This window comes from Callithrix jacchus, chromosome 8 (genome assembly GCF_049354715.1).
Source record: "Callithrix jacchus isolate 240 chromosome 8, calJac240_pri, whole genome shotgun sequence".
In the NCBI taxonomy this organism is placed as follows: domain Eukaryota; kingdom Metazoa; phylum Chordata; class Mammalia; order Primates; family Cebidae; genus Callithrix; species Callithrix jacchus.
Genome location: NC_133509.1, coordinates 22,438,007 through 22,450,471, shown reverse-complemented (window position 1 = coordinate 22,450,471; position 12,465 = coordinate 22,438,007). Strand labels below are relative to the sequence as shown.

The following is a 12,465-nucleotide window of genomic DNA, read 5'->3' as shown; positions in this document are numbered from 1 at the left end:
GTTGGGATGTTCATGGTTTTATAAGCAGAAACTGTAAAAACAAAAACCTTGAAAGTTGTTGTGTTGATTTAAACAGATACCTAAGTAAGTGGTGTGTCAATATGAACCATGTCATAGTAAAGTGACTACTGCATTTTCTCTGATGAATCTTTGTAACCTTGTGTCTCAGTATCTAAGTTTTATATAAAAGGGAAATGTCAAAAGAAAACGCCTTCTAGGGATGCATTCACACTGATGCGATATTTTCCAAGTGCTCACCTTGCTGACTTTGGCAGGTGGGGGCTGAGGAGCTGGCTGGGCAGGAGCTGGGGCTGACTGGGCTGAAGGCTGGGAAGGATGTTGGGGTGGTGGTTGAGGCTGGGGCTGGATGCCATGGGTGGGAATCTGATGAACCTGGCCAGGAGTTGTCACATTCACCATGTCATTGGTTTGCACCTCAATTTTGTAGCCAGGGGGCAAGAAGGTGTTGAATCCCATTATCAGATCAGGGTGGCCTTTGAATAGCTGGGACACACGACTAATCACTCCTGGAGTGTCGATGCTGATAAAAAACAGAAAGAAAAGTGATGGACTGCAAGCTTGACAAACACCCTGGTAAGAAAAAAATTTCATTTTTTTTTTTGAGACAGTCTCACTCTGTTGCACAGGCTGGAGTACAGTGGCATCTTGGTTCACTGCAACCTCCACCTCCCAGGTTTAATCAATTCTCTGCCTCAGCCTCCTGAGTAGCTGGGGTTACAGGTATGTATCATCATGTCCGGCTAATTTTTTTGTATTTTTAGTAGAGACGGTGTTTTACCATCTTGGCCAGGCTGGTATTGAACTCCTGACCTCTTGAGCCACCTGCCTTGGCCTCCAAAGTGCTGGGATTACAGGCGTGAGCCACCATGCCCAGCGCCCCCCCCCCCCATTTTTTTAGATGGAGTCTCACTCTGTTGCTCAGGCTGGAGTGCAGTGGTACGAACTTGGCTCACTGCAACTTCTGCCTCTTGAGTAGCTGGGATTACAGGCATGTGCCACTATGCCTGGCTAATTTTTATATTTTTAGTAGAGATGGTGTTTCCACATGTTGGCCAGGCTGGTCTTGAACTCCTGACCTCAGGAGATCTGCCCATTTCAGCCTCCCAAAGTGCTGGGATTATAGGTGTGAGCTACCTCACCCAGCCAAAATTTCACTTTCTACTAGGTTTTCTCTAAACAGGAAAACAGATAAACAATCTATGCATTATAAAATTAACAAAGAACTCTGAAATTCCAAAGCGATTTTGCTTTAGACTCAAAGATACTTGGCCACAATTTGTTTTTTGTTTGTTTGTTTGTTTTTGAGACAGAGTCTTATTCTGTTGCCCAGGCTGGAGTGCAGTGTTGCAATCTCGGCTCAATACAACCTTCACCTCCCAGGTTTAAGAAATTCTCCTGCCTCAGCCTCCCAACTAGCTGGGATTACAGGCACCCACAACCACACCCAGCTAATTTTTGTACCGGTCAAAATTCTGAACAGAATATACGCTCATGGTAATAATCCTACCAACCAGACATGCAGACAATATATATAAAGCTATAAATCCCACATAAGATTCAATCTTTGATATACCAGCATACATCATTTCAGCATGCATCTACATTGTTCAGACGAGTTTCACTCTCAAATCAGTGAAGCATGCCAGAATAAAAGGGTATCTAAACCAATTCAAAAACCAAGTAGCCTAAATCATTACCAGTGCTACTTCCCTGATGGAGAAAAAGCACTAGACAAAATTAAGTAAGAAAAATTTACCAACAGGGACAAAAAAATTTCTAGTGGCCATAATTTCCATCAATAAAGGAATGTATAAAATAAAGGCATGATTTTGAAAATTCAGCTCCAAAAAGGAGCATCCTTTATCTTCCAGTAAATAAACTATATCCTTTTCCTTCCAAAATCAACATGCCAGATACACAGCTCGAGTACAATCACACGTCTTTTACCTCTGCGATTTAAATTCCTTCATGATGTCAAGGAAATCGTTGTAGACCTGAGGCTGACTACCAAACTGCAGTTTCACCTGGTCAAGATAGGACAGTGCGTCTTCCACCTGAAGCAGGGATAATATCAAGGTTATAAAAAGAAAATAAGCTAACATTTATTAAAAAAAAAATTACTTATGCCTAAATATGCTTAACACAGTAAATGAAATAAAAACGTCTTAAACATACACTTAAAAGTTAGTATGGATGCCAATTATAAACTCAAGATTAAAAACTCATAAAATCTGTAGCCTTGTCTTGGATAATTTTGAACAGAATGATCAGTGCAGAATAACTGATATATCATTGATTCATTACACAGGCATCTAGTAAAATACAACATGCAAGGCCCAAAATGGGTACCAAGGATTCAGTGACAAATAATGTGTAGCCCCCTTGTCTATAGACGTTTGTTCGTATCTAGTTGGGAACCATAACATAGCGGGTAACCTGGTAATCCCTCAGTGCCTGGAGATGACATGGGAAGGACACATCTTCCCCACCAAAATAAGTAATGCTTCCCCAGGAGATAATGTGTAAACTGAGACCTAAAGATGAGTATAAGCTAGCAAAAGTGAAGACCAGTGAAGAAAATCAAAGAAAGCAGCATGGGCAAAATCCTAGACAGGATACCATATGAGATATTTGAAATCTGAAAAGAGTTTAGTTTGGCTGGAGGATCTGTAGTGAAGAGGAGTACTGGAAGGAAAAGTAACAAGAGATAAGACCAAAAAAAAGTAGGATCTAGATTCTGAAAGGACTTGTGAATCTTGTGAAAAAGCAATTTACATTTTTATCATCTGCATTTTTGTGTACTCAATTTGACTTCAGTGTTGAGAAAAAAATTGGCAGAGGAGCAGAAAAGATAGGTAGAAAGCAGAAGGTAGGAAGACCAGTTATGCTACAGGAGTAACGGACAACTCATGTGAAAACAGTGGCTTGAATTATAGTACTGGCCCAGAACAACAGAGAAGTGTACAGATAAAAAAGCTTTTTGGCCAGTAGAAGTAACAGGATTGGGGAACTGAATTAATATGGGAACTAAGGGAGAGCCAGCATTCAAAAGTGATCCACCACAGAGCAGTGTGAGGAAGAAGGGGTGAGAGTGACTCCTGGACTGATGAAAGCCAGCACACGCACCCAGCGCTTACATCCCGCTGCATCACCGCCACAGTCAAGAGAAAGCCTGAAGGGGATGCTGAAGGAGACAACATACAAGGTGAAGAATGAACCAGAGAAGATCCGCAAGGTTGTCTGCTAAACCTGATCCTTCAAAGCCAGAGCCCAACCCTAAAAAGGCCCCACGAAAAGAAGAGAGAAGAGGTACCCAAAGAGAAAAAAGAAAATGCTGACACTGACAGGGAGGGAAATAACCTTGCAAAAAATGGAGATGCCAAAACAGACCAGTCACAGAAAGCTGAAGGTGCTGGAGATGCCAAGTGAAATGTGTACATTTTTCGTAACTGCACTTCTGGTAACTGGAAAGTCTGAACTATAATTATGAAGTGTGTAAATTTTGAAATACCATTGTTTAAATCAAACTTTATAAAAATGCAGAGTTTTGTTTTGCTTTTTTTAATGCTATGTTGTTAGCACACAGAACACTGCATTGGTGTTTTGGAGGGAAGGATCACAGGTCACTAACAGAGTGTCTTTGAAGCTGGACTGAAGTGGGGAAAACACCTTTCCCTTCTAGTTTTGAGAGACTTCCTCTTGGCTTACAGAAGAGATTCCCTAATTTTATTTATTTATTATTTTTGAGACAGAGTTTTGCTCTTATTGCCCAGGCTGAAGTGCAGTGGCGTGATCTCAGCTAAATGTAACCTCTGCCTCCTGGGTTCAAGTGACTTTCTTGCCTCAGCCTCCCAAGTAGCTGGGATTACAGGTGCCTGTCATCACACCAGGCTAATTTTTGTATTTTTCGTAGAGACAAGGTTTCACCATGTTGGCCAGGCTGGTCTCGAACTCCTGACCACAAGTGATCCACATCCACCTCCCTCAGTCTCCCAAAGTGGGATTATAGGCGTAAGCCACCACACCTGGCCTAGATTCCCTGACTTTTGACATACATGGCCACCTTGGCACAAACACCTTGTGAGATGGAAAACCAAAGTCATTTTTATGTCCTGTTCTCCCTTCCCACCTTCAGCATAGACTTAACTCCCTCATGCTCAGACACCTATTGGGACCTAACCCCCAATAATTAGTTACCAGTGTGTCAGGCAATCAAACTTTCCAGTGATGCCACTGAGATGGCAGCCCTCAAAAGGGCAGTGGTTCCTTTTCTAGACTGTGGATCTTCAGGTAAATCCTACCATTTTCATTTTACTTCCTGAAAATCAGGGTCAGCTCGTGAAAAGTTGTTAAACAACATGCTAAATGTGAAATGTCAACCTTCACTCTAAACTTGCCCTGTTCAGAGCATCAAATAAAGAATTCATTGGGTTTTACAGTGGGTTTTTGGTAGCTTATTGTTAAGGATTGTCCATCCACGTCCTGCCTGAAATACCATGATTGTATATGGAAAGTACTTTAATAAAGTTTGATACAGTTTGGCTTGGGGAGAATAAAAGTGACCTATCACAAAGAACAGGTTGGAAAGGCTAAGCTATGAGTCTGATTTAGGAGAGAGACACCCAAAGGAAATGCCTACTAGGTGTTTCCTATACACTCTGAGATAAATAAGTTTTTTTTTGGTGGTTTAATTGAAGTCTAAATGTTTCAAATTATACAAAATATCAGGTTTAAGAAATTTCAGAAATAAACATTGGATGTGATATAAGTCACTCTTTCTCTTTTTTTTTGAGACAGACTCTCGCTTTGTCTCCCAGGCTGGAGTGCAATGGCACAATCTTGGCTTACTGCAACTTCTGCCTCCTGGGTTCAAGCGGTTCTCCCATCTCAGCCTCCTGAGTAGCTGGGATTACAGGCGCATGTCACCTCATCCAGCTATTTTTTTGTATTTTTAGTAGAGATGGGGTTTCACCCTGTTGGGCAGGCTGGTCTTGAACTCCCGACCTCAAGGGATCCGCCCGCCTCAGCCTTCCAAAGTGCTGGATTACAGGCGTGAACCAGCCAGCCAGAGATAGTCTTTCAGTATGTTGCAAAATGGAACACTGACATTCAAATCAATCAGTAACTGGTGCTACAGTCCAAATGTGTTCCCCAAAATTCTTACGTTGAAACTTAATCACCAATGTGATATTAAGAAGTGAGGCCTTCAGAAAGTGATTATGGAGTCCTCATGAATGGGATTAGGGACCTTATAAAAGGACTGGAGTGAACTAGTGTTTGTCCCTTTGGCCTTTCTCCCTTTTGCAGTGCGAGGACAGAGCGTTCAGGCACCATCTTGGAAGCAGAGTTCAGGCCCTGACCAGACACGAAACCAACTGGCAACTTAATTTTATTTATCCTTTTTTTTTTTTTTTTTTTTTGAGATAGGGTCTTACTCTGTCACTCAGGCTGGAGTGCAGTGGCACAATCTCAGCTCACTGCAACCTCCGCCTCCCAGATTCAAGAGATTCTCCTGCCTCAGCCTCCAGAGTAGCTGGGATTACAGGAGTGCCACCATGTCCGGCTCATTTTTTTGTATTTTTAGTAGAGACAGAGTTTCACCATGTTTGCCAGGCTGGTCTTTAACGCCTGACCTCAAATGATCCGTCTACTTCAGCTTCCAAAGTGCTGGGATTACAGGTGTGAGCTACTCTACCTGGCTAGTACCTTCATTTTAGATTTCCTAGCCCCTGGAACTTCTCTAGAACTGTGAGAAATAAACTTTTATTATTTAGAAATAGATTACTCAGTCTCAGATACTTTGTTTTAGCAACACTAATGGATTAAGACAAATGGCTCTTTGAGAGTTCTTCAGACTTCCATTATGGCCATGGTTAATCAGTGTTTCAGTGTTGCTAGAAATCAGATGGTTTCAATACTCACTTGTTTGATGGTTAATTTTTCTATACAAATAACATGACAATTTCTGTTGAAATTCAATGGTCTGTTTAATTCATATTCTAAACTTTCCATAGTGCAATGTTTCATTAATAAATGACCAACTTAAGTGAACACAAAATGCATTGTTTGCAAAAGGAACCAAGATTTTGGAAGATATTTAAGAATAGCATGCATCTTTATGACAAAAGAAGAGTTATCAATAAGACATGGTATAAGGTAACTACTGCAGAGAGGGGAACAGTACAGAAAACAAAAGAAAGCATTTATGTGTGATACATGTATGCCTGAAAGAAAAAGGTACTGAAAGTCACAGCAAACCACTGTTTAAAAATGAGTTATAGGCTGGGTACAGTGGCTCATGTCTGTAATCCAAGGACTTTTGGAGGCCAAGGAGGGTGGATCCCTTGGGGCCAGAGTTTGAGAGCAGCCTGGCTAACAGGGCAAACCCCATCTCTATTAAAAAAAAAAATACAAAAAATTAGGCAGGCATGGTGGTGCATGCCTGTAATCCCAGCTATCTGGGAGACTGAGGCACTAGAATCACTTGAACCCAGGTTGGGGAGGTTGCAGTGAGTTGAGATTGCACCACTGCACTCCAGCCTGGGCAACAGTGTGAGATTCTGTCTCAAAAAAAAAAAAAAAGTAAAATAAAAATTAGTTATAGAATTAAAAACCCTGCATGACACTTACACAGTAAGTAAGACACCTACATGTAAGAATAGTGAGGAAATTCTCTCATCACCTAAAGCATAGTCCATCTCTTATATAAACTCTCTATAAATGCATGTATACAGTTCTAGGAAGCACAACTTAATAAAAAAAAAAAACTTGGATATTGTTATTTAGAAGCTACCAATTTAAGGAAGCACTTGGGGAGACCCTTAGACTCTGCTAATCAAGTTTCTTAGCTCACTTCAACAGGCATTTACTATTAAGTTAAGGCCCTGAACCTCCTAAAGTCTACAATCTTGTTGGAGAGAAAAACACAAGCAACTGTAAAGAGAACTTGCTAAATATGTACCAGATATCACTGTTGCTGACATTTAATAAATAACTAAATATCACCAATCATGCCTCAAATCGCTCAAATCCCCTCTTGTCATCACCAATCTATGAAAAACAAACAAAGGACAATGTTGAGGCTTGATATGTGTGAGCATTCTCACTGAACGTTTCTTTTTTTATTTTTATTTTTTTGAGACAGAGTTTCGCTCTTGTTGCCCAGACTTGAGTGCAGTGGTATGATCTCGGCTCACTGCAACCTCTGCCTCCTAGTTTCGAATGATTCTCCTGCCTCAGCCTCCCAAGTAGTTGGGATTACAGGCATGCCCCACCATGCCTGGCTCATTTTGTATTTTTAGTAGAGATGTGGTTTCACCATGTTGGTCAGGCTGGTCTTGAACTCCTGAACTCAGGTTATCCACCTACCTTGGCCTCCCAAAGTGCTGGGATTACAGGTGTCAGCCACCATGCCCAGCCTGAATGTTACCTTACTGTAGAATACAGATGATTTATTGAAGTTGATTTAAATGGCTGTAATGCATTTTATGACTGATCCAAAATTGGCAGGCAATGTGGGAATACTTAGTTAAATTACATGGAGGCACAAGAAGCATTTACCTCTCCACATTAGAAAGGAAATTCAACAAGTTATTTTATGTAGGAATATAGGCAAGACCTCGTGACTAAAAGAATACAGAAAGAAATCCTAACTCTATCCATGACTCACTCTATGACCCGAAATCCAAAATCCTTGTTTCCTTGACAGTTTCCGTAAAGCAAACGAAACATAATCCACATACTTATACCAAAGACTCCTGTGAGGAAGGTAAAAACTGATGTTGTGCTTTGAGAGTTAATTGAAAAAGGCTATAGAAATAAATATGTTTTTGTTAGTTTAATACCAAGTTTATAAGCTATTTTGCAACATTAAAGTGTAACCACTCAATATATATAGTGTTAATAGAGAATTAAATCACTTGTAACCAAGTTTAAAAAAATATGTATTTTCAGGACTTAGTAAAGTGCTGAAATAAAAGTGCCCACCGCAATAATATATTTTGGTGCACAGCCATCACTTTACAAGACAGTGAAATTTTTTTAAGGAAAATCTTAAAAAATTCCTTATAGACAATATTCCTTATAGACATTTTCCTAAAGACAGAATCCAGAGTGAAGCTTCAGGCCTAAAAAATCTGTACTCTCTTTAAAGACCATGCATTAGTCAATATTATATAAGCCAATATAGAGAGTACATTTTACAAAATTCCTCTAAATCACTTAGCTTTGCTGTACTTTATAATATTTATGTGGCATTTAATGTCCTTAGGCCAATATTAAACAAGTTCCCAAGAATCCACACCAATGAGGGCAGGGATCAAGAAGAACTAAATAAGTATCAGGGAAAACAAAAGACAGAACTATTGCTGCATATGGATGTGTCCTTCAAGGGTTTATTGCTCATGCCCGCCTGCAAGCAACTTAAGTAGGCTACTATAACCAAATAAAGATTTAACATCACTTCAGAGTTCCTCCATTTATTATTTCCTGAACTTGATTTTATATAAACGTAAAATTAGAAAAATTGAAACCTTAACACTTGCTGCAACAATCATACATTTTGAAAAGTAACATTCAAGTGGTCAGAGACACAAGCTTAGCTGAGAACACAAGCTTCACTTTTCCACAGGTGCCTCAAAAATTTCAAAGCACTGGAAACCTACCACACATACTCAGCAGAAAACAAGAAAACACTGATAATTCATTCACAGTTATAGTTTTCCCCAAACTTTATAAAGATTCCCCACAAAAGGAGCATGTTTTACTAAAGATGGACCTGATGATGTGAGTCAGTTCAGCTATTCATAAACAGGAATAAAAAGATGAAGGTAATAAAACATTACAGGCATGAACTGTGCATGGTGGCTCGCACCTATAATCCTAACACTTTAGAAGGCCAAGGAGGGAGGTTCACTTGAGGCCAGGAGTTTGAGATCAGCCTGGGCAACATAGTGAGACACCATCTCTATAAAAAATTTTTTTTAATTAACAAGAATTTAAAAAGATTAAATTGTGGCTGGGCACAGTGGCTAACACCCGTAATCCTAGCACTTTGGGAGGTCAAGGTGGGTGGACTGCCCGAGTTCAGGAGTTCGAGACCAGCCTGGGGAACATGGTGAAACCCCATCTCTACTGAAAAAAAAAAAAAAAAAATACAAAAAATTAGCCAGGCATGGCGGCATGCACCTGTAATCCCAACTACTCGGGAAGCTGAGACTGAAAAATGGCTTGAACTTGGGAGTTATGGGTTGCAGAGAGCCAAGATGAGGGCATTGCACTCCAGCCTGGGTGACAGAGAGAGACTCTGTCTCAAAAAAAAAAAAGATAGAATAACTGTAAAACATATCACTGGGCCAATTTACTGTACAAACCTGTAGCCAACCATATGTGTGCTCAATAAAGAGTTCAAAAGTAAGCAACCAAAAAATGGATTTTAAGGTTTATTTTGTATGAAAACGGCCCCTCAATCCTGATAACATTTGAATAACATGCATTCTTACAGTCCACAAACATTTGAGTATATTCTTCTCTGAATCAGGCACTGGTGCCACAATAGACAACGTAAGCAAATTTCACAAAACAAGCACAAGGTAAAACCTGAGATTCAATACCTAGTATCTCAGGTTAAAAGTCATACCACCACAACCGATAAGCTGCAGCCAATATTTCCTGCTAAAGATAAACTTTTTGACTCAAAAAAAGGAGCTGAATACCACCTTCAGCCTCTGAAACTGCTGCTGTCCCTGCACTGGTGCAACTGGTGGGGCTGGATGAGCATGACTCTGGACCACCTGGCCTCCATGGGGCTGCACAGCTGTTGGGTGATGATGGCTGCTATGAACTGCTGCTATGGTGGGCCCATGACTGCCGGAGCTCTGTGGCACGGCTGAAACCTGCAGTGAACAAAATACAGACAAGAAACTTCAAGGCTTGTACATTTTTCCCCAAATGTGTCTAGAGAACTAACACAAATGCACAAAGATAATTAACTGGAAACCCAAATTTCTGCTGGGTGTGACGGCTCACACCTATCTCACCTACATGGGAAGACAGCCTGAACTCAGGAGTTCAAGGCTGCAGTGAGCTATGATCATACCACAGCACTCCAGCTTGGACCACAGAGTGAGACCGTGTCTCTAAAAACAGAAAAGACAGCCTGGGCAACATAGTGAGACACCATCTCCACAAAAAAATTTAAAAACTGGCCATTGTGGTGACATGCACCTGTGGTCACACCTACTCTAGAGGTAAAGGAGGACTGCTTGAGTCCAGGAGTTCAAGGCTGCAGTGAGCTGTGATCACGCCACTGCTCTCTAGCCTGGATGACAAAGTGAGACTCTGTTTCAAAAGGAAAAGAAAGAAAAAGAAACCCAAACTTTCCACAAAAGGAACTGATGAAATAATAAATTACAGCCCACCCATGTTATAATAGAATTATTTGTAAAAATTACATAGTTTAGCTGGGCACAGTGGCTCATGCCTATAACCAGCACTCTGGGAGGCCCAGGCATGTGGATCACTTAAGTCCAGGAGCTTGAGACTAGCCTGGCCATCTCTACTAAAAATACCAAAAACATTAGCCAACCGTAGTGACACACATCTGTAATCCCAGCTACTGGGAAGCTGAGGTACGACAATCACTTAAACCTGGGAGGTGAAAGTTGCAGTGAGCTGAGATAGCACCACAGCATTCCAGCCTAGACAACAGAGCAAGACTCTGTCTCCAAAAGGAAGAAAAAAAATTATTATAGTTTGTCTCAAACTATTTGGGGTATAGGTTTTTTCTTAAAATTCCCAATTCATCAAGGACCACAACTTTTATAAAAATCCAATAAAAATAAATTACTGTGAAAGTGAAATAAAAAATACATAAACCCATAATTTTCTTTTTTTTTTTTTTTAACTGAGATGGGGTCCTACCCTCTCACCCAGGCTAGAGTGCAGTGGTACAATTATGGCTCACTGCAGCCTCAACCTCCGCAGGCTCAAATGATCCTCCTACCCCAGCCTTCTGAGTAGCTGGGACTACAGGCACAAACCGCCATACCTGGTTAATTGTTGTACTTTTTGTAAACCGGGTTTCACCATGTTGCTCAGGCTATTCTCGAACCCTTGGGCATGCAGTCCACCTGCCTTGGCCCCCCACAGTGCCAGGTACAGGCATAAGCCACTATGTAACTTTCATTACTGGATTTAAAAATAAAAAGTAATGTCCAATTGCTAGAATTGTTTCCAAACACTCTGAACTTCTATGCTTAAGTCATTACAGACTAGAAACAAAGGATACAGATTATCATTTGTAAGCCACACTTTCAACAGCAGTGATATAGATGAATATATTTTAAGCTGAAAAAAAAGTCCATAATCCACAAGTTGAATGTATTCATGTACTGTATATAGACTTAAACTTTTAAATAATTTTTTAAAGCCCATGACACTGGGTGACACAGCAAGACCCTGTCTCAAATAAATGAACGGATAAATGAATGAATGCACATTACAAAGCAGTATGATAAAAAGATTTTAAACCTTAGACAACTGATATATAACAAAATGTTGACATTTAATCTTGTGGCTACAAAATTTTGTTTCTTTTTATTTTTTATTTTTATTTATTTATTTATTTATTTATTTATTTATTTATTTATTTTTGAGACAGAGTTTTCGCTTGTTACCCAGGCTGGAGTGCAGTGGCGCAATCTCGGCTCACCGCAACCTCCGCCTCCTGGGTTCAGGCAATTCTCCTGCCTCAGCCTCCTGAGTAGCTGAGATTACAGGCACGCGCCACCATGCCCAGCTAATTTTTTTTTTTTTTTTTTTTTTTTTTTTGGTATTTTTAGTAGAGACGGGGTTTCACTATGTGACCAGGATGGTCTCGATTTCTTGACCTCGTGGATCCACCCGCCTCAGCCTCCCAAAGTGCTGGGATTACATACAGGCATGAGCCACCGTGCCCAGCCCTATTCTGAGTTTCTATATTCCAGCATGTATACAGGGTTTACATGCTTTTACAAAACTGACTTGGAGTTTTAGATGGTTAGTTTTATACAAGCACATACAGTTTCCACACGGAAGAAATGTAATTATCCCACATGTAGGAAATAGTCATTAACCTGTCTGGATAATGAAAGTAATCACCCAAGGAAAACAAGCAACTTTCTTTCCTTCCAAGTCCTAAAAAATGCCATCTGTTGGCAGTCTTCTGAGCGCTGCCCCAGCCCCACAGGAAGGCATTAGAATGCTTCAATGGGACTCCTAAGGAAGACTGACACCTAAGGAATCACCATTTCCTACTTCAACTGCATTTCCCTATTTGTATTTTTTTTTTTAATTTTATTTGAGACAGAGTTTCGCTGTTACCCAGACGGGAGTGAAATGGCACGATCTCAGCTCACTGCAACCTCTGCCTCCTGGGTTCAAGCAATTCTCCTGCCTCAGCCTCCC

The 12,465-nt window shown here is 40.5% G+C and overlaps 1 protein-coding gene across 3 annotated transcripts in view; it reads right to left on the bottom strand.

The window, feature by feature from the left end:
- SIN3A (SIN3 transcription regulator family member A) overlaps positions 1 to 12,465 on the bottom strand; it is an 87,405-nt gene that overhangs the window by 41,571 nt on the left and 33,369 nt on the right. For all 3 annotated transcript variants that reach the window (XM_078333724.1, XM_009005282.5, XM_035261796.3), the window contains exons 3-5: positions 9,738 to 9,914; positions 1,969 to 2,075; positions 259 to 541 (exon numbers count right to left, since the gene is read on the bottom strand). In XM_078333724.1, coding sequence (XP_078189850.1) covers positions 259 to 541; positions 1,969 to 2,075; positions 9,738 to 9,914 — 567 coding nt within the window. The remainder of the gene's footprint in view (positions 1 to 258; positions 542 to 1,968; positions 2,076 to 9,737; positions 9,915 to 12,465) is intronic.